Below are 20,409 nucleotides of genomic sequence, written 5' to 3'. Positions count from 1 at the left end.
CAATCAGATAAAACCATGATTTTTTTAAAATATCATATATTATGCATTTTACACATGCATATAAATTCACTCAGCTTATGTCGGCATTATGCAAATGTGAGTTCGACCTTGAGAGAGGACGAGAATTTTTTTTTTTTTTTTTGAAACGTCTCCATCCTCTTATTTACAGTGTCGACTGTGGAAAAGTGTTTTTTTTTTTTTTTTTCATCATCAAAAGATTTTTTTTTTCTCCTTCTTTTCCTCCTTCCTCTCCTCCATCTCCTCCTGCCTTCACAGCTGCCCCTCCCCCCCCTCGTTCTCCCTCCCCCCCTCGTTCTCCCTCCCCCCCTCGTTCTCCCTCCCCCCCTCGTTCTCCCTCCCTTACGTCTCAGTCTTCTACTCATTTCTGATCCATTTTTTATGCATTACTCCATTACTCGCGACTCCCATTTACGGTGCATTACCTCCCCCTCCCCCCCCCCCCCCCCCCTCGTTCTCCCTCCCTTACGTCTCAGTCTTCTACTCATTTCTGATCCATTTTTTATGCATTACTCCATTACTCGCGACTCCCATTTACGGTGCATTACCTCCCCCTCCCCCCCCCCTCTCTTGGTACCCTTGGTACTTTCCCCCCCCCCCCTCGTCCCTGCTTCCTTCGTGCCTCCTTCTCCTCACTCACTCACTCACTCACTCCTCTACATGAGGTGCCGTCATGATGTTTTCCCGTCCTTTTCTCCTTCGCCCCCCCCTCCACCTTATTATCCCTTTGTCTCTCCCCTGCTCACGTCCTTCCTCCTCTTCCTCCTCAGCTTCTTCTTCTTCCTCATCGTCGTTCCGTTTCTCCTCCACCGCTCCTACTTTATCGTCCGGCCCGATTGTCTCCTCCGCTGCACAACACAAATGTCAGCTGAAGTAATTAAGAGTACTGCTGTTGGTCACTCTGTCTAGACGTTTATTAGTCCCATCACAGTCACACATGAACGCACGGGCGGCCGCGGCGACAGACTTTCACATTTGACGACTTCATAAATCAATTTGGGACAAAATGACAACGCGGAGGGAAAGTGATGGAGTCGGAACCCACAGCTGTGGAGATCCAACTGGAGGTGTGATGATGATGATGATGATGATGATGACGTTGGTCTCACAGCTGCAGGGCCTGATGGTCGGTCACTTCATGTCAGACGTTGTTGTCTTTGACTGAAGGACACAGTTCACCGGAACCCATTTTCACTGCTGTGGATAAAAACAAAGAAAAAAAAAAGACGAAAAAAGTTTTTAAACTTTGAGAAATTTACTTTTACATTAATATTATATATATCTAAGATTTGTAGTTTCAAAAAAAATTTTAGTCTGTTTGACCCTTTACTTAACACTCTGTTATGGTTTAGGGCTGTATTTCATCTACCTGCAGTAGCCCCTCCCACCTGCTAAGCCTGCTCTCATCAAAAGAATGAGGAAATAAAAGTGAAACAAAGATGAAAAATATATAAAATATTCTCAATGGTTTCCTCTCAGTTTGCGTAGAATTCAACCAACAACCTCTCACACAGCGTGGTTCAAGATCTTTTCTATCATGTAGTTTTTATCTTTAGGGACTCTGCATGTGTGTGTGTGTGTGTGTGTTTGTGTGTGTTGTGTACATATAGTCGGTAACTGACACATGAATCTGTAGAACCAGGCCTCGGAGCGGTCCACCAGGCAGCTGGTCCATTCTGTCAGGGTCACCTTTTTGTTGCGGTTGTAGTCACATGACCTGAGAACACAGAACAGGGTCAGAGGCCGTGACCTCACGGTGTGGTCCTGACAGAGAGACTGGGCAAACACACACAAGTAAAACTTCACACACACACTCTAACGCCTCCTCTGTCTTTCTTTTCACCCCGAGCGTTTCTTCCGACGGCGACTCCTTCCATTTGCGTTAATCCTCGGACGGCGGGAGACACAGCGAGTAATAAACATTATCATTGACTTTGACACCGGCCGCCTGTCACTGCAGACTGACTGAGGGATGGGAGGATACGAGGGTGAGGACAGAGGAGAGGTGGAGGAGAGTAAACATGAGGGAGACGAGAGGCTGAAGATGAAGCTATTTGTGGAAAACGGGAAGGAGAAGCAGGGAGACGGAGGAGTGTGTGTTTGAAGGTGGAGGAGGAGCATGGGGGATGGAGAGATCATGACATGATGGGGGGGAGACAGACAGGAGGAGCAGGGTTTAGAGTGGAGCAGCGGATGGAGGAGTAAATGTCACGCAGAGAGAGCAGCATGGTGGGAGGCGCAACACGGTGGGAGTGACGGTGAAGAAGTCTCATGGGGGATGGAGAGATCATGACATGATGGGGGGGAGACAGACAGGAGGAGCAGGGTTTAGAGTGGAGCAGCGGATGGAGGAGTAAATGTCACGCAGAGAGAGCAGCATGGTGGGAGGCGCAACACGGTGGGAGTGACGGTGAAGAAGTCTCACCCTCTGACATGTGAACACCGGGTGAGGGCGTTTGTAACAGATGATGTGACCAGTGCCGTCGTCTTCTTACTGACCAATCACATGCCTCCGCTGAGATCATAGGAAATACTGTAATACTGCAGTTCTGTTGTTGTCAACGTACTTGAAGAACTGCGGAGCACAGTGTTCCAGAGGCATCCGTTTATATCTCAGCTTCCTCAGGTCCCGGCGGCTCAGTTTTCCGTCCTGGTTCCGGTCCAGCAGAGTGAATCGTTCCTGTGACCACAGAGGGACAAACGGGATAATGACATGTGACTTTGACAGCCAACCATGTACTGTGTGCCTGGTCACCTTGGCACTTCCAAGGCATTGTACCCACAACTTGTCGTACCAAGAAACACCCTTTAAAAAAAAAAAAAGGCCCTGAATATTTATGTCGGCGTCGGCGACGACATCAACGACTGGTCAGAATCGTTAGGTCTCAATAACTTGTCGTACCAGGAAACACCCTTAAAAAAAAAAAGTCCCTGAATATTTACGTCAGCGTCGGCGACGACATCAATGACTGGTCAGAATCGTTAGGTCTCAATACAGAAGAACTTCCTCATTGGACAAGTGACTCAAAGTAGCCATGAAAAAAAATGGACTGAGTTCCAGACTATCTATTTATATATATTATAAGTAATATTTTATATTAAATTAGGAATATTGAAAAATATATGTCTACATACAGGAATATATATATATATGTAAATATATATATATATTCCTGTATGTAAAATGGTAATAATACATATATATGTATATGTATATATTTGACGATATATTTATATGTATATTTATATATGTATACATATACGTATGTATATATACTGTATATGTATATACTGTATATATACACTCATACATATGTATACATGCATATATTTACACATCCAAGAATCAGCTCATCAGTTCATATCAACATCCACCCAAATTTGGAGTTTGAGTATTTGAATTTTATGTATTTCATCATCTTAGTAATTATTAGTGTTTATTGACAAAGTCCTGTTCAAGTTCTTTGTTTGATTTAAGACCCTGAGTGTCAGTCAGTTGAAGACCACGCCTCCAGAAACACTAGAACTCAGCACTTACAGTAAGTTGTTACCATCGATTTCTCTCCACACTGGTGAAGACCCGTGGTCACGGTGATGGTGTCTGGTGTCAAAAACAACTCTATGTTCAGTGTTAAGCTGCTCCGGGAGTGAAATGAATCTCCTGGTGTGTTCTTCCTTCTCTCCGCGGCTCCTTCAGCAGCGAGGATTATTATGGTTATTGATTTTCATCCTGCTCCTCCAGGACTGAGGTCATTCAGAAAAGATCATCAATCTGATAATACCAGTGGACTTCCTTTGGTTCATGTGGGTCACTCTGCGGCACGGGGGCCACACAGTGGGTTAGGCGGTTAGTGCTCTGGCCGTACAGCTTGAGGTCACAGGTTTGAGTCCCTTTGGAGCTCCTGTGGGTTTAAACACTTGTGTGTGACGCTGTGATGTAACCCCACCTTCACCCTATGACTGCTGTGATTGGTTCTAGCTCTGTGAACCCAAAAATGGAAAAGTGTTTATATATGTGTATATATGTGTCTATATATGTGCGTATATGTGTATATATGTATATGTATATATGTGTATATATATACACACAAACGTGTATATATGTATACATATGTGTATATATATACATATATATGTATATATGTGTATATATACATATATATTATATATATGTGTATATATACATATATGTGTGTGTGTGTGTATAAACTGTATATATATATATATATATATATATATAGTGGAACTACTCTGTTGACGTCCTAACAGGAAATTACTTTTTAAATTTAAAACCTCCGTGAAACACTCGTGTAATTAACTCCAGATAGAAGCCGTGGTCTGAGTGGGAGACTTTTCGTGTTTGCCCCTCACCCCCCCCAACAGCCTAATCTTTAACCCGGGGTCACAGTCTACCCTGTAAACAAGCCTTCTCCAACAGTACCTGTGCCAGGCGAGTCCTCTGGGTGTGGCTGAGGCATCTCTGAGGGGGGGTGGCAGGTGTGTGGAAGCGGCCCATACGACTGAGGAGCAGAAACCAGTCCAGGAGTCGATATGGGAACTGGCCTAATTCTTCATCACTGCATTTGGCCTGGGGGACTTACAGAGGGATCACACAGATCAGACAGGTTTATTTGAATTTTTTTTCTTCTCTGTGAAGGACGTGATGCTGTGTGAGTCTCACCCAGACAGGCCCCGGTGTGGGCCAGACCGGATCGTCTTCTCTTTCTGCAGGCTTCTTTGTGCAGCAGACACTCGTTGGTATACGTCTTGCCCACAACGCTGCACACTGGCGCCCTCTGCCTGATTTCAGGGGTCAGTGTCCACATGCAGAAGAATGTGCGAATAAATCAAACTCTGCTGGACTTAATGAAGTACTGCTTTTTAAAAAAAAAAAAAAAATCACAAACACAGGGACGTTTTTTTTATACCGTGGACAGGACTTAGGACACACACATTTTGGGACCAGGTCTCCTTTTTCCTCAACCACTTGGCACCAAGATCCAACTGGAAAACTGCATTTTAGTAACTCACAAAGTTTCTCTGTGAACGAGAAACAATTATTATATGCAGAAACTTATATAAGAATTAGAAAACAACAATTTATATATATATATGTTTTATAAATATATATCTCACCAGGCTGTACTCTGCCAATGTACGGTCTCAGACTCTCCTCAACTTCAGCCTGTCTCTGTCTGCGCTGAGCTCTTCCTCCCTGGACACACACACACACAGAGAGGTACTTTATAATTCATGTCCTTATTCCTCCTTATTTTGACCTTAAATATTTTTTTAAAAAACTCTATTTTTAATCTTTACTCTAACCCTAACTGGACAGGATCTAGGATATCCAAGCACGTCTCTCTCTCTTAGAGCCAACGTTCATGCAACAGACTAATATTTAGCAGGTTTCGTCCGGCCTGAACTGAACTCACTTCCACCGATGCTTACTTTTTATTAACGTCTGTCAACTTCTGTCTGTCTGTTTTTTCGGCCGGTTCAGACTCATCTATGATCTGTGCTGTGGTCGTTGTCCAGACAAGTCAGGATTTCAGTCCAGTCGGCTGCAGAAAAACTGCTGCCGTGAAACTGAATCCACAGTTGAAATGGAATGTGTTATACATCACATGCAGCTCCCTTCTCTCTCTCTCTCTCTCTCTCACACACACACAGACTGGCTCTCGCTCCTCACCCAGTAACTTTGTAGTCTTCGCCAGCACCCCATCTGCCCCCTGAAGCCCCCTCAGATGGGAAACAGGTGCACCACTGACCCAAATTACTGCAGCCACATTCTACCAGCCTTAACCCGTCACCAAACAACTGCCATCACTGCAGCAAAATGTCGTCAGGGAATCAGAAAGTGCAGGAATGTTCTTAAATCTAGAAACCCAAAGGGTGGGTTGTGACCTGGAAGTGGGTCACCGGGGTAAATTTGATGAACTGAATATATAACAGTCACCAGTTCAGTCCCACAGAAAGACACACGACTCCTTCAACTCCTAAGGCTGAGGAGGAGCATTCTCTACCTTTCCCTTTTAATTATTGTTCAGAGATGTTAAAATTATAAATTCATGAAAAACTGTCAGGATGTTGGAAAAAAAAGTCAAACTTCATCTTATTCAGACTTGACTATTTCATCAGTGTTAATTTAACTGTTATTGAAACCACAGCTGCAGCAGTGGAACCCAAATAGTTGATTATTTAAAGATGTTTTGATCGTGGTTACTCCACTCCGCTCAGACTGCCGCCGTAATCCCACTCACCACAGTTGAACAAGTGTGAAGACTGAGGAGCAGAATCAGGGCACGGGTGAAGCTCAGGGTCATGGTTCACACATGGACTGAGTCACAAAATACATCAGTTGTTCCTGCAGGTGGACGACAAGTCAAGACCAGTAAAATAAAACCAGGAAAGAATCACTTTCACAGACAACTGTGTTTACACTTCTATTTATATTCAAAAACACAGTATCACTACGTCTTAAAAAGTCAATTCCCATTCCTGAAATACATATAACATCCAGCTACAGTTTCTACAGCTACATTTCTTCATCCCAACAGGTGATCTTTAATGATTCCTTTTTCCTCCACAAACCTCTGTCTCCTGCGTGTCTCCGGTTATTTAACTCCCCGTTGTCTCCAGATTCCTTTCTCTGCCCGTCTCACGGACTCCTCTCAGAGCGAGTTCTTTTTTTTTTTTTTTGTTACAGCCCTCTTAAGAGCTCTGAACATTTTATTTTCATTTGATCCGTCTATTTCTTTTGCATTCTTTCTTAATCCAGCCCCTTCTGTCCACTTCACCCTCCCTGCCTCTCATCTCTTCATGTTGGTGTTTGGACAGGTATCTGAGTACTGTGATGGTACACGTTACTGTGTACTTTAGAGTCGTTGCTTGGTGGAATGTGAGAGAAGATTTTGTTGTTTTGGTGATTTAAGATCCAGCAGGAGTGTGTGGAGAAACTGTGTCTTATTTTGAAAATCCCTTAGTATTCCTCTATACGTGTGTGTTTGTTTTTCGTGTGTGTAAAAGCAAAACACAGAAGAAAAAATAGATTTTTGTGAAGCAATAAAAACAGCAGATGACCTTGCATAAGCGTCAAGACTATTAAATGGCAAATGCTGCCCTCTAGTGGTTATGATAACTAACGTCCGTTTTGCTACTGCTGTCCCACAAATGCTGTCTCATCCAGTGAGTCCGTAGAATTGTTTTGACCTAACTTTAAACTTTAATGCATCCATAAATAATAATAATAAAAAACATTATTATTATCGTTGTTAACAATAACAGCAGTACTTCCACTTGGAAACGCCCGAAAGACATGTCTAAACATGCTTTAGTTGTTAGTTTTTTTTTTATTTTTTTCAAATTATTCCATCTTTTTTTGACTTAAACGATAATGTATATAATCTTGGATTTACACAGGAGTAAACATGGAGATAGGACGACAAATGAGTGACCACAGATGGAGTCAGGGCAGGATCAGCAGCCCTTTGAGACCCAGGTGACAGCTGTTAACTCCGCCCCGCTGGAGACGAGAGGACATGGTGTGTTTGATGAAGTGCTGCTGGGACGGATGGTGTAGTGTGGACCCGGCGGTGACTCCATATTTGCCTTCATCATTTCCTTTCTCTCGCTACGTTTTGTTGTACTTTTTTTAAACGCAGTCTATTCGTTTTTGTTTACATTCGTTCGTGTCTTTTCGGACGCTCTCGGTTTCTTCCGCTGCTCGATGTTGACGCCGTGAAACTAGCGGCTCGGTGATGAACACCCGCCCGTGGTTAACGTCTGTTTACTTGACGGTTAACAGTTGATACCTGAACTAAATGTTAACGTTTTATCTCACGTGTTTGTTCGACTTTTTTTTAAATTCGACACAAGTGAGTCCGTGACGTATTTTCACGCAGTTTCCCCCCCAGAGCGTTTCATTGAACTTGCTGTGTTTGGAGCAACGGCTATGAGCTAAAGCTAAACTTCCATCACTGATCAAAGTGCTTTTAAACTGAAAGTTAGTGGAGCACAGCTCTGTCTTCCACACCGTGACGGTGCAGAGAACAGATGGAGTCGTCGTCGAACTTACAGTTGTGACCATTACGGAGTAATCCAGTGATCTGGGGTAAGTACAAAACATTAGTTGTTGGTTCAAACCCAGGTTAGTGAAGTCAGTCTCTTCTCCATTCATTCCTACAACCAACCAGGGCCGGATCTAGAGTGGTCAGCTGCGGGCATCATACATCAGACATTTTTTTGAGTGACCAAACATTAAATGTTCAGTCTAGAGTGGTCAGCTGTGGGCATCATACATCAGACATTTTGTGTTTTGAGTGACCAAACATTAAATGTTCATTTATATTATTATGATTTCATTGTATTCAATGGTAGGAATTCTAGTCTATTGTGTATAACATTGTCGGTTCAATACCCCCTTGGTTTTGAAACCCCAGGGAGGGGTGTACTGTATCAGGAGGGAGATCCCAGAGATGAAGGTTAAAGTTCAAATGGAAACGACTGAATAACCCTTTATTTTACACACCTTACAGTGTATGTTCGACTCCACACAACAGACATTCAAGATGATATTTTTGAAGCAGTTGACATCAAACCTTTAACATAAAAATTCCTGTTTTATGAGCCTGGACATTTCTCTGATTTATTGCCTGTGACCTGGCTGTGGTCGTGTATTCCTCCAGTTATTCATGGCTGCCATATTTTGCTGTAGATCATATGGGAAAAAAAAGAAAAAAAATGCAGTGCTCGAGGTGATGCTGTGGAAGGTTTTCTTCATTGAAGTAGAAGAAGCCATATTTTACCCCCACATCACATCACTCCACCCCCTGCCCTCCCACGGCCACAACAATCCCTCCCTCAGAGACCCACCGTACCGTGAACGTTGACCTCCAGGCTTTTTACGTAACATTTTTGTTTACTGTTTACAACGTGGCTTCTCAAGATAAGTGAATGAGGGAAAAGTCTCACTGTTGTTCAGGAGATTTTTTTATACCTGAATAACTGAAGCATCTGTCAGTGGATTTGTGAGTTGGTTGTGAGTGTGACGGTGACTGACAGATGGTCAGACAGGGCAGAGCTCCACTCCTCTGGTGACCCACTGTTTGGGCTGGGCTGTGTTTAAACACGCAGATCAATGTGTGTGTTCCTTCATCACTTGTCTGCCAGGGTCCTGGAGCAGCTCCGTAACCGAGGGTGTGTTTACAATGGGACTCTCCCGCAACAGCAGCTGACTGCCGTACACCTGTTCACTGAAGACCCCCCAGTATGTCCAGTCTGGTGTGTGACAGCTCTGTGTGGACTGTGGGTGTGTGTGTTGTCTGGCTGTCTTTTTTTTTTTTTGAGGTCATCCAGGATCAAACCCTGTGGTTTTTCCTAACTTTCTGCACGGTCACGTTTGGTGGTGCGATGCTGGAAACCATGTGGTTTCGTTTGACTTTGACACAGTAGCCCGGTCGTTCTGTGCTCTCTCCTCCTTCAGTTTCACTCCCTCTCTGTGTGATGTCTGTCATTGAAGCTATTTTTATCTCCACTTATCAGTTTTGCCATTCCATGGTCAGGTCCACAGATGTTGGTCGGCTTTGAATAGACCAGTGTGGAGCAGAGTTTACAGACAGAATCCTCAGAGAAACAAGAGGCCACATTTGAACTTGGACATTTAGAAGGAAACATTTACTGTTGATGAGATGAGAAGAATTAAAATGTATATTTGGGCTGTCAATCATTACAGTTTTAAATCATATTATTCACATAGTAGTTGTGGATTCATTACAGTTAATCATGATTAATCTAGATAAATCAACATAGCTAAATATGTTTGTATTCTTTGTATATTGCTGTAACAGCAGGTTGATGTATGTGTTTCACACCTGTTTTTATCTCTGACTTATGCTCAGTGCATCACAACAGCAACCATTCACACTCGGATTCACTCTCACATTCACGCTCAGGCCCTGTTTTACTCACGCTTGGACAATTCACACCAAGCCAACATAAACAGGCTGAAGAATAATGAAGAATAATGGCCAGGAAAAAAAAAACAGTTTTTAAATTAAAATGCCAGCTGCGTTGGTGGTGTTAGTTCAGGACGTTTGGGGAGTAGAATTTGTTAGGAAGCCTTTGTAAAGTTTAGCAGCAGCAGATGTTTCACTGTACAGTCTAACTGGATGGATGATGGCAGTTATTGCAGAGGTAAAAGGAACAGTTGTTTCTGTTTCAGGAGAGCACAGATGGAACAGTTATGGTCAGAACGGTTCCACATCATCCTCTGCTGGTCGGCACTAAATCCTGGCACTGAGACCAGGATGATGTGAAGAGAGCTGCCACCCTCAACATTATTGATAACTTGGCTTTTCCCACGAAGGCGGTTCAGAAATGTCTGCTGGGTCGTTGAGTACGCTGTTTTTTTTTTATTGCACATTAATCAGGGACAATTTGGCAGATGTGTTTTCTCATTTTGAGGTAATTTAAAATTAGGATTGTTAGAGTCGTGGAACATTAAATTGATTTTATGGCCTTAGGATCAGGAACCTGGGACAGGTGTTCTTGTTAACTGTAAAATTTAAATCAGTTTAAAAAAAAAAAATGTCACAGTGAGTTCACACTGTTGAGCAGTTTTTTTTCCCAACCTTTTCACCAAACAAAAATCTCACAAAAATATATGTAATGAAATATAACAATCTTCTAGTTTAAATGACCTCATAATTGATTAACATCTTGGCCTGTTAAGTTGAAGACAACCCCAATAGACGCTGGCAGAAATTGAAGAAAGACACTCACAAAGATCTTCTTCAACAGCTCTGACTATCTTTTTTTTTTCATAGTCATCTGCTGATTGTTTTATTTGTGTTTATTTATTTTTATTTTATTTTATTTTTTATATAGTGTTTTATTTTAGTGGAGGGCAGTTTGTTGGGAATTGGGATTTTCAGCAACCAACTGTGATTTTCATGCTGTACAGTGGTGGTATTTTGATATTTTTCATCCCTGTTGTTTTATGTTTGTGTTTTATTTTAGTGGAGGGCAGTTGATTTGAAATTGGGATTTTCAGCAACCAACTGTGACCTGAGTTGACACGGGGATGACTTGTTTTTTTCGTGGGCTGATGCAATAGCGGGTCAGGGTTGAGATGAGTTGGACTCGGATGTCTGCTATGTAATGTAATCAATTCCACATGTAATTATTCCTCACAGCTCGAGGCCAGTGTGACACCTGACACTGTCAGTGAGAGAAGTCACCCTGGTGTCCACACATACACTTTCATTCAGAACTCTGTGTTGGAATATTGAACATGTCACGGGAAACAGCCGTGAACATCTGCGTAGAGCTGAAGGTGAGGCAGAAAAGTCTCACCCATTTGAATAAACACACAGTCCAGGTTGATCAGAGGAGTCACAGAGACATTCAGTGATGAACAAAGTGTTATTCAAAGTAAAATCCGTTGCTCTTTTTTTTTTTAACTTTTCCGTCCCAGTCTTAATATTTCTATGCAGCCTGAGAAAGGAGTGAGGGATGAGGGGGAGAAGGAAAAAGGATTGGATGAGAAAAGGAAGGAGACAGGAAACAAGGGGAGTTTGACAAAGAGGATGTTGACCTAAAAACAAAAAGTTCATTGTTCATTTACAGTGAAGAAACCCATCCAGTATGGGATTTAAAAGGTACCAGCTGCGTTTCCTTTCCATCGTCCCACTTCCTGTTCATTGTAACCTTATTTGAACAGTCCACTCAAATACCATGCCATAAATACTGTATATCAACTGTCAGAAGGGTAAGTAAATATTGATACACATCTATATCAAAAGTGAAGAAGGGTAAGTAAATATTGATACACATACTGTATCAATATTCTACAGCGCTGTAACGATTTTTTTTTTATTAACAATTAACATGCAAACATTCATTGGTTTATTTTTGTGTTGCGTTTAGATTTCGGACTGGAGGTTGGTTGTACAGGAACTGCACATATTTGCAATTATTTTGAGATTCTTTCTTGATCCAAATAATTTGACAGCTGAGCTGTGATTGGTCGAGTGAGTTGAAGATGTCATTGTTTTGGTATTGGATAGAAATGAGCAGACGACAGCTGCAACCTTGGTCGTATTTATCTGACCCAGAGTCTCTCTTGGTTGTGTGTGTTTTATTTTGAGTCATGTGACAGAACATGCATGTAAAGGATTAAAACTGCTGTAACACACTGTGCTGTGCATTGTTCTGTAGAAGAGGTAATCTGTGAAACTTGTTTCTAATCTGATTATTCTTAAAAAATGATTTATTTTTTTAAGTTTCATTTTCGACTGCATTAACATCCACTCCTCTTATCGCTGCAGTCTTTATGACATGTTGTAAAACCCACCTTCTGTACTTCCTGATTTTCTTCCTCCGTTCGTGTTTTATTCCGCTGTTTGTTTTTGTGTATTACAGGAGAAAAACATGAATCACATGGACAGATGAGTTTGTGAGCAGTAGAAAAGTAAAAAAGTACATTTGGGTTTATTTTTATTTTATTGTCTTCGACTCAGTGGAGATGCTAACTTTTGCTTAACTTTATTACACTTGACAGTCACGACACAATGCTAGGATACAGTTAATGCAGTTGTCACACACATAAAAAGATAATAATGTCAGCAAGCGTGTGGCCCACTGCAGGTGATTTACAGTCAGGTGAACTCCAGTGTTTACAGCTAAGACACGGGACTTGCTGTGAAAGCGTCAGGTGTGAAAAGAGCTGTCGACAGCACTGCAGCACTGTCACAGAGCGGCTCATCGCTGGGTCATATAAGGATGAGCAGACAGGCACGGGCTTTGGATCAGTGTGCTCTACAGTATGTGCTGCAGACGCTGCTGAGTTTTAGGAGAAATGTGATTACGGTGATAGCTGCGTGGACAGCTGTGCTGAGGCGGTGACTTGGATCAGGATGGCTGCTGCTTGGCGTCATTCCCTCTCCCTGGAAAGGTTGTGGCAGAACTATTTTCAGGGATGAGTCAAAGGACCCTATGGAGACTTGTGATGACTGTATTTCACCGTCATGACATCTGTATTTAGTCTGTTTAGGACATTTTTGTGCTTCTACACAGATATGATAATATCCTGCATCTCTGGGAAGTTGTTGGATTCTGCTGCATGTTAAAAAAAACAAAAACAAATCTACAACGTTGGAACAAAACTGTGCTGTTGAGGTGGACAGTCATGTGTACACGACAAAGATGGTGAGAGAGATGGTGTTGCTGTTAAAAACAATTTTTAAACTTCTGTTTTTTCATGAATTAAAAAGGAACCAGTTGGTTTTAACACCTTGACCTCCCTGTCTTTTGGGGGCGGGGCTGTGTGACTTTTACAAGTTGCGCTGTGTGTAAATGATTCTTCATCTACTTTAACCGACTCAGACAGTTGTGCGGCAGTTTAGTCCAGGCTCCACGCCACGCTTCGTTCAGGCGTGTCACATCCCAGACCATCATAAAGCGCAGATATTGAGGAACCGGTGATGTTTGTGTGGTTTTACTGTCGGCACTTAGCTCTCCACTGACTGAAACCAGTACGCTGTAAAGCTTGGGATGAGAGCAGGGATATTGAACACACGCTTTATCTTTATGAGATGCTCAACAGTTCCCCCACTGGAGTCAGTTTTCATATGGAGCTAAATGTCTGCGTTAAACCCTCCGGTGATCTCACTGTATTAGAGGACATTAGTTTCATATGGAACTACTTTACCTTGTCAATACATTTCCCAGTATCCGGAGGATGACGTGTTTTTCCTCTTCACATCCGGAGCGCGTGTCAGTGAACACATCGTATCCGTGGAGTGCTCCATTTTTAAAGGACTTTCTCTCATTTCTTTTTCTCAAAAACACGTTCTCTTATTGCATTTGTCTGGGTGTGACTCCTGAATAATACCCTATCAAGTAATCCCCACACCCACGAAATCCCAGTTTTCATTCCCCACAGGCACATACCACACACACACACACACACACACACACATGTCCAGTTTCATATTCCCAGGCACATGTTTGGCGTACCAGGGAGCAAGAAGATCCTCACACCGTTCTCCCGGGGCAGAGACGGAGTTTCAGTTTAGATGATGAAGCTGAAACTGAGAGTGAAAAGACATTTTACGTTATGGTTTAAAGTGGGCGCCTCTGACTGACACGACTAACACTGTGTCAAGGTAATATTTTCGTATTTTACTTTGCAAGAAAACCTGGAGCTGAGGGTTTTTAATGTACGCTTCTGTCAGTCGTTTGGGGGTTTTTAATGTACGCTTCTGTCAGTCAAATGTTAGCAGTTTGTGTTTAGTTTTTCTGTATTAATAAAAGGCAAGGACAAAGTTGGACTGAAAGGATTGTAACTGCAACATTCTGGAAGGTTCTTCACTTTGTACATTAACAGGTTTAGATTTTGGGGCTCTGCAAAAGCACAGATAGATTGAAGGGAGACATTTCTGTTGATTATTCCAGTTTACAGCACAAGATAGAAAAAAATAATTAAAAAAAAGCTAAAAGTTATATAATTATAGAAGAAAATACATGTTAAAAATGCAAAATATTTATGCAGTTCACTCATTTTTGGCACACTACTAATGTTAATGCACAAAGTTTGCCCTGTAGATGGCAGTAATGCTGACATACAGTATGTCTGGTATTTGAAATGTCGGAGGATGTGCAGGAAAAAAATTATGAAATTATAAAAAATAAATTAATTAATAAATGCAATTATTTAAACCTATAATGAATTCAATTAACTTCTTCAACTATGTCACACGGCTACTTCTCTATATGTTTTTGATAATATTTGGATCTATGTTTACGACATGCTACACCTGTCACTGCTCATGTACTTCCACAGTTGTACCTGACATGGTACAGATGAACTTATTTGGACTTGTTCACACTCACTCCCCTCTTTATGTTTTTTTGTTTTTTTTGTTATTTGATCTACCTTATAGCATTACCCAGCATCACCCAGGGCTCAGTGCTGTCTCATTAGATTTGCAGCACAGCATCACAGCAGCTCGGCCCAGTATTGCTTTCACTCAATACACATTAACCCAGCATCAGTGTTGCTTTCATCCACGCCTCATTCCATTAGCCTGCTTTAATGGCACTCTGTTAATCTCTTTAGGGAGCCGGCCGTGGGCCACCACCTCCCTGTCCAGATGACTGCTCTACTTATTACTCCACTGAGACACTGGCCTCGGCCAGCGCATGTTGAATTAGGCTGCAGTTTGGTTAAGACGAGGCGACAGGGGATTCAGTCATTTTTCACAGACTTTGTGTGTCGTCTTCTCCGGTTGTTCTGCACATGTTGAATTTGTACAGGTACAATCTCTGTTGTTACATTGAGATACTGCATTATTTTGCTTCACGATACCATATTAATATACTACAGCACTTTCTCAGTCAAATATTCCTGGTGTATTTTTTTAATTACAAAAGTTCTTATAAACAATAGTAGTAAAAAAAAAAACTGCAGGAAGTCTGTGAGAGATTTTCTTTTTTTCATTTTCCTTTCATATTTTATTCAGCAAGAAATATATTTATATTTAAACAAATAAGAAAATAATTAAGTTAAAATGAATTAAGAGGAAATACTGCAACAAATACTGAGAAGCTGTTCATGTTGCGTATAACTTGCATGATATTTTGTGCACTCAATGAAGTACATTTTTCTCTTGTTTTTCTCTTGTTGAACGTCATGTGTATTAATAATTCCTGTAAAACACAGGAAACCAGCAGCACATCCTTCTCTGAGGTCAGTGTGGATAAAGTCAAATGACCTCCTGACCTTAATCCTTCCACAGTGGGAAGAACTCAATGAGGGAAATGATGAATCCAGGCTGACAGAGGCTCGGGTGGGTGGGGTGTGGGGGGGGTTATACTCCAACTGCAGTTTGTAATGATGGGGATCTGTGGACCTCCATTTTTATAATACGTGGACCCACTAACCCAATTGATCATTGCCCTCAGGCTGCTCCGGATGGGCATCCATCCTCCTGCTTCTGGAGAATGTTTTTGGACCGTCTGCCCCCACACTCACTCACACACACTCACTCACACACACATGCCTAAAGTGAATTTTTCAGCCAGTAGATTAAGGGAAACTCTAACTCCTGCACACTCTGTTTTAAACTTCCTTCTGTCTCCGCAAAGTGATTTCTGTCGTATCTGTCCACTGGTGGAAATTAAATAAGGCCGAACGGCCTCGCTGCCAGTGAGACGGAAAGCTTCCATTTCCTGTTAGACTGAGTCCAGGAAAAGATATCTGTGGTAAAAAGGACTAAATGATGTCTCTCCATCTCCGTCCGTCTCCGTCATCGTCTGCTTTAGAGCTGTCTGCTCACTTTGTTTTCCTTCTCCACTCGAGTGTTTTCTCTGTTGATTAGATCAGACTTTCAGTAAACCACCACCAAAGTCATTACAATGAATTATTAAAGAAACAAGGCTAATCTTTTTCTTTATGTAACGCCACTGTTTCATTACGCTCTGAAACCGTGTCATCATCAGCATAATGTGTGTTTATGCTTGTGTTGCTGTGGTATATACAAAGCAGCAGCTCTTTGTCTGGTGTTTATTTACCCTATCGTACTCATGGGTGGAGCATCAGACCTTCACATGTGAGCGTTTGACAGATGGTCACTGTGTTTTTCTTTTTGATGGTGTGTCAGTTACCAAGGAGGTGGTTTATGTGTTGATGTGAACTTTGGAAAATAAAATAGTTTTTGTGATTCTGGATATGAATAAGACATTTTTTTTTGTGACTCAGACAGAAACTGCCCTTTGAATCCACAGACCACAGTTGTTGAGAGGCGTCGTCTGTGCTGTCTGCATGTATTGACCTGATTTTTACGTGTGCGTCGATGAAGCAGATTAGCATAGTGGGATGGCCAGAGGACTGAGGGTGGAGGGTGAGTAAGCGCTTGGAAATGTGGGGCAGCTTGGTGTCATAGAGTATATGTGGTTTGAATACCCACATCAGAACCTTAATACCCCTCCCCCGACTCTCTGGAGTCATGAGGATTATTTCTACAGTGTGTGGAGATTTCTGTGATTGTCACAGTTTGCTTCATTCTTAGTCCATACTGCATAAATGTCAATGATTTTTTAAATTCCTAACTTTTGGCCGAAGCCGCTCATGCACTTTTGTCACAAACTGTGTGGAATTAAACCGACGCCACAGTGAGTGAATGGAAGCAGCTTTGTGTTCTCCCCCTGCTGGCTTCATATATGTTCTGCATCCTCCATTCACTGTTCCCAGTGAATTGGCCGTTTTCCCGGCGCTGGTTCTTTGCCCGGCAGGCGTTGTCTTCTCATGTACCTGTTGTTTTTGTTGGCACAGACAAGTTAGAGCCTGAATCTGCCGCCAGCTTCAGGTCGCATCGCACGTGGGAAAAAAACAATTTAAACCCACAGACGTTTCTTTAATGTGTTAATATGCATATGGTGTAGGTTCACAGTTTTAAGCTGATATAGAAACAATTATAGCCAGAATGATGAGCTGTATCCAATTCGATGCCCTGGGTGAAATAATAATTGGGTGCCAACCAAGATCATCACATTTGCCATCACAAAATAATTGCCTCATTACCACCTACGTACTCAACAGTTGTGCATCGGTCAAGCCATTTGTCATTCTGTTTGTCTGTTCCTTGGGACATGAATATATTTGGAGCTGCTCACAAAAACTTTTTTAAACATTTAGACATCTGTGTGGCCGAGCTTTACTGGCGTTTTCTATGAAATATGAATCACAAAACACATTTTTTATTGTGCCTATTTTAACATCCTGTCGCCTTGACGATCAAATGTCTGTAGCTTTAAAAAAAGTCAGTGAGCAGTTTGGCTTGATGTCACTGTGTAAATGTAGTTCAGACAGATCTGCGTGACAGAGTCTAAAGTCGCACACTAAGCCTGAAGGATTATTACCTAATGCTCCTCACAGTCAGTGATCCTTAAACGTATCGTCATGTGACCAGCAGGTGTATTTCTGCTCTGCTCAGGTGGTTAAAGTGGCTTAAGAATTTACTTTAAGAAGTAATAAAAAAGGTACTAACTACTGACTAGGCCTAACCTATGTCCTTGTCTCTTCTTTTCTGTTTGTTCCTCTAGTCTCATGTGATTCCCCGGTCCTCTCTGCCTTGGTTTGAATCTCATGGAAGAAAAGGCATCCGTAACATTTGCCATGGTTTCCAGGCTGCCTAAGTTCGGTGGACGTTTCTCAAGCTGCGGTCCTAATGTTGTGTGCAATGGTTCCACACAGCCATCGACCCCGGCTCCAGACGCTAAAGCCACTCCTGCAGGGTCACAGCCCAATGGTGGGGTTCGTTCGTCCGGTTTTTCCTTGAAATGGAAAAGAGGTGAGGGAGGGGTCGGCCCTACCACTAACCCCGTGAACCCTCCGAACAGAGAAGCAGAGAAGGCTCACACACAGCTTCCTTCTCTGGCAAAGCAGTTGAAGAGCGGGTGTCCAGGCACCCCTAAGATTCACCGGTCAGGTTTGTCAGTGGCCACCGTAGCAAATCCTAAGGCCGTCGACAAACAGCCGTCAAAGACGAGTCCCAAAGCAGAAACCAAGCTCAGCCAAAGCACTTTAAAAAGCGGGTCCAAAATGGCTCAAAACGGTTCATACATGTCTGCCAGGACCGGGTCTGAGTCCCGCCTTGCCCGACCAAAGTTAGGAACCAGCGCTTCTAGAAGCAGTTCCCAGGACAGCCTCTCCCAGTTCAGTGATCCAACCGTGGCTCTGGACAATATAGTGCGATCACATAGCTTCAGTCACATCAAGCAGGTTCCCTCTCCCAGCAACCAGACCATGACGCGGTCCTTCTCCTTCAATCGGGCCGTGGAACTAGCCAAACCTCTGGCCAACACTCAGCTCCGACCTCCTCGTAGTTCCTTCCTTAAACCACCTCAGCTGAGCAACGGGAGAGTGGGTTTGAGACTCGGGGGCCTGAACGGTAACCTGGAGAGTTTAGACGATCCAGATGGTACGTTGAAGGAAGGAAATAACAACAGCCGAAGTTCTTCACAAAACACCTCCCTGGTTACTGCGGCCCCCCCCTCTCTGAGTGCCCTGAAGAAGCCTCTGTTCCCCAGCTGCCTGCTGACTAAATCAGTCAACAGCAACGGGGGGTCTTTGGGCTTCAAGCTGGCCAGATCTGTTCAGTCGAAGCAGCAGAAACCTCTGTTCCCGGGGAAGGTGAAGGGGGACGTTAGACCTTCAACTGCTCCGGAGCCGTTGAACCTTCAACCTCCTGTTGACGCTGAGAAGAACAACTTTCAGAGTGACAGTGAAGGAAGCTCTCCACTCAGGCAGAGCTCAGTCCACGCAGGAAGTGAGACCCTGGAGGACATGTCTATTTCCTCTGCCTCATCTGTGGACAGAGGTGAGACCAGTGAAGAGTTCATAGATGACCTGGACAGTTTGGGCGATGTGCTCAGTGACGGGGACACACCTGACAACAGGAAGGACGGTGACATCACCCAAACTCACCAAAACATTGACTTAGAAACTACAGACGTGAGAGGTAAAAAATAAATAAATAAAAAAGTCATTTTTTATTTAATCCAAAGGAAACTACAGACGTGAGAGGTAAAGAGTTCCACTCTTTTTTTATGTCATTTTTTTTATTTAATCCAAAAGTTCTTTACCTTCTTCAACTTTCTCCTTCGTTACCTCCAGGGTGTGAAGAACAGAGTCCGATACAGGACTCCCAGGAACCACTGGTTTCGTGTTCCGATCTCGGTGAAAACCCCGAGGCTTCATCTTTGGAGCTGTCGCCCTCCAACAGCTCCGGTGGGACGTACATGTGGGACGAGGAAGGTCTCGGGCCTCTCTGTGAACCTGGGACTCCCCGGTTGGACAGCTACGATGACTCAGAGCTCAACAGCCTGGTGAGTCCATGTTTCAGTCCCTAATTCAGTGTCAAATGGCTGAGGTCTGCCGCTGTGGTGACCCCGGAGACCCCACTATATTTCAGTCTTTTATCGTTAAACTTCAACTCAAATCATTTATGTGAAATAACGACTCAACACTTTGTGAAATAATGAGGAAGTGCACGAAGCACACACGACCTCGTGTGTCCTTCGTAGTCCTGACTGAAGGCCAACTGGCAAATTGATCTGTGGCTCAATTTAAAACAGAAGAAAGAGTGGAGCGAAGCCAAAGCTTTTTAGCACGCAAACAGGCACTCAGGCTAAACATTTCGGGGCGCGTCGTGAGCTGCCGCAGCTCCGACAGATTGGAGTTTGACGGAGGAGGGAGTTTATCCAAGTGCAGTAGAGTTTTCGAGGAGGAGAGGTTACAGAGGAATAGTTAAAGTTCTGGGACATTGGGAGGATTTATTCCAACCATGTCACAGATGCTACAGACAGAAAAAAAAAAAAATATATATA

The 20,409-nt window shown here is 42.9% G+C and overlaps 2 protein-coding genes across 5 annotated transcripts in view; one reads left to right on the top strand and one right to left on the bottom strand.

Moving 5' to 3' along the window:
- Positions 1-629: 629 nt before the first annotated feature.
- sparcl2 (SPARC-like 2) lies at positions 630-7,285 on the bottom strand. The gene is made up of 9 exons (XM_008321619.3): positions 6,613-7,285; positions 6,282-6,385; positions 5,155-5,233; positions 4,947-5,058; positions 4,700-4,818; positions 4,460-4,614; positions 2,586-2,698; positions 1,641-1,735; positions 630-1,215 (listed from the first exon to the last, which is right to left on the bottom strand). Exons 2-9 carry the CDS (start codon positions 6,342-6,344, stop codon positions 1,160-1,162), a joined length of 792 nt encoding a protein of 263 aa, XP_008319841.1. The 5' UTR covers positions 6,345-6,385; positions 6,613-7,285; the 3' UTR covers positions 630-1,159.
- Positions 7,286-7,538: 253 nt separating this feature from the next.
- ccser2a (coiled-coil serine-rich protein 2a) overlaps positions 7,539-20,409 on the top strand; it is a 39,980-nt gene continuing 27,109 nt past the window's right edge. For 2 of the 4 annotated variants that reach the window (XM_025060725.1, XM_025060727.1), the window contains exons 1-3: positions 7,543-8,131; positions 18,124-19,541; positions 19,697-19,908. In XM_025060725.1, coding sequence (XP_024916493.1) covers positions 18,167-19,541; positions 19,697-19,908 — 1,587 coding nt within the window. In that variant the 5' untranslated portion in view covers positions 7,543-8,131; positions 18,124-18,166. Of the gene's footprint in view, positions 8,132-18,123; positions 19,542-19,696; positions 19,909-20,409 lie in introns of all 4 variants that reach the window. The other 2 variants (XM_025060726.1, XM_008321617.3) reach the window with 2 other exon arrangements.

The sequence above is a fragment of the Cynoglossus semilaevis genome, chromosome 12, assembly GCF_000523025.1.
Source record: "Cynoglossus semilaevis isolate Cse_v1.0 chromosome 12, Cse_v1.0, whole genome shotgun sequence".
Classification (NCBI taxonomy): domain Eukaryota; kingdom Metazoa; phylum Chordata; class Actinopteri; order Pleuronectiformes; family Cynoglossidae; genus Cynoglossus; species Cynoglossus semilaevis.
This window is presented reverse-complemented; position numbering and strand designations above follow the sequence as displayed.

Coding starts and splice junctions, on each gene's coding strand:
- sparcl2 (XM_008321619.3), bottom strand. CDS start 6,344: ATGACCCTGAGCTTCACCCGTGCCCTGATTCTGCTCCTCAGTCTTCAC. Junction 5,059..5,154: donor CATTGGCAGAGTACAGCCTG/GTGAGATATATA, acceptor TCTCGTTCACAG/AGAAACTTTGTGAGTTACTA. Junction 1,216..1,640: donor CTGGTTCTACAGATTCATGT/GTCAGTTACCGA, acceptor TTTTATCCACAG/CAGTGAAAATGGGTTCCGGT.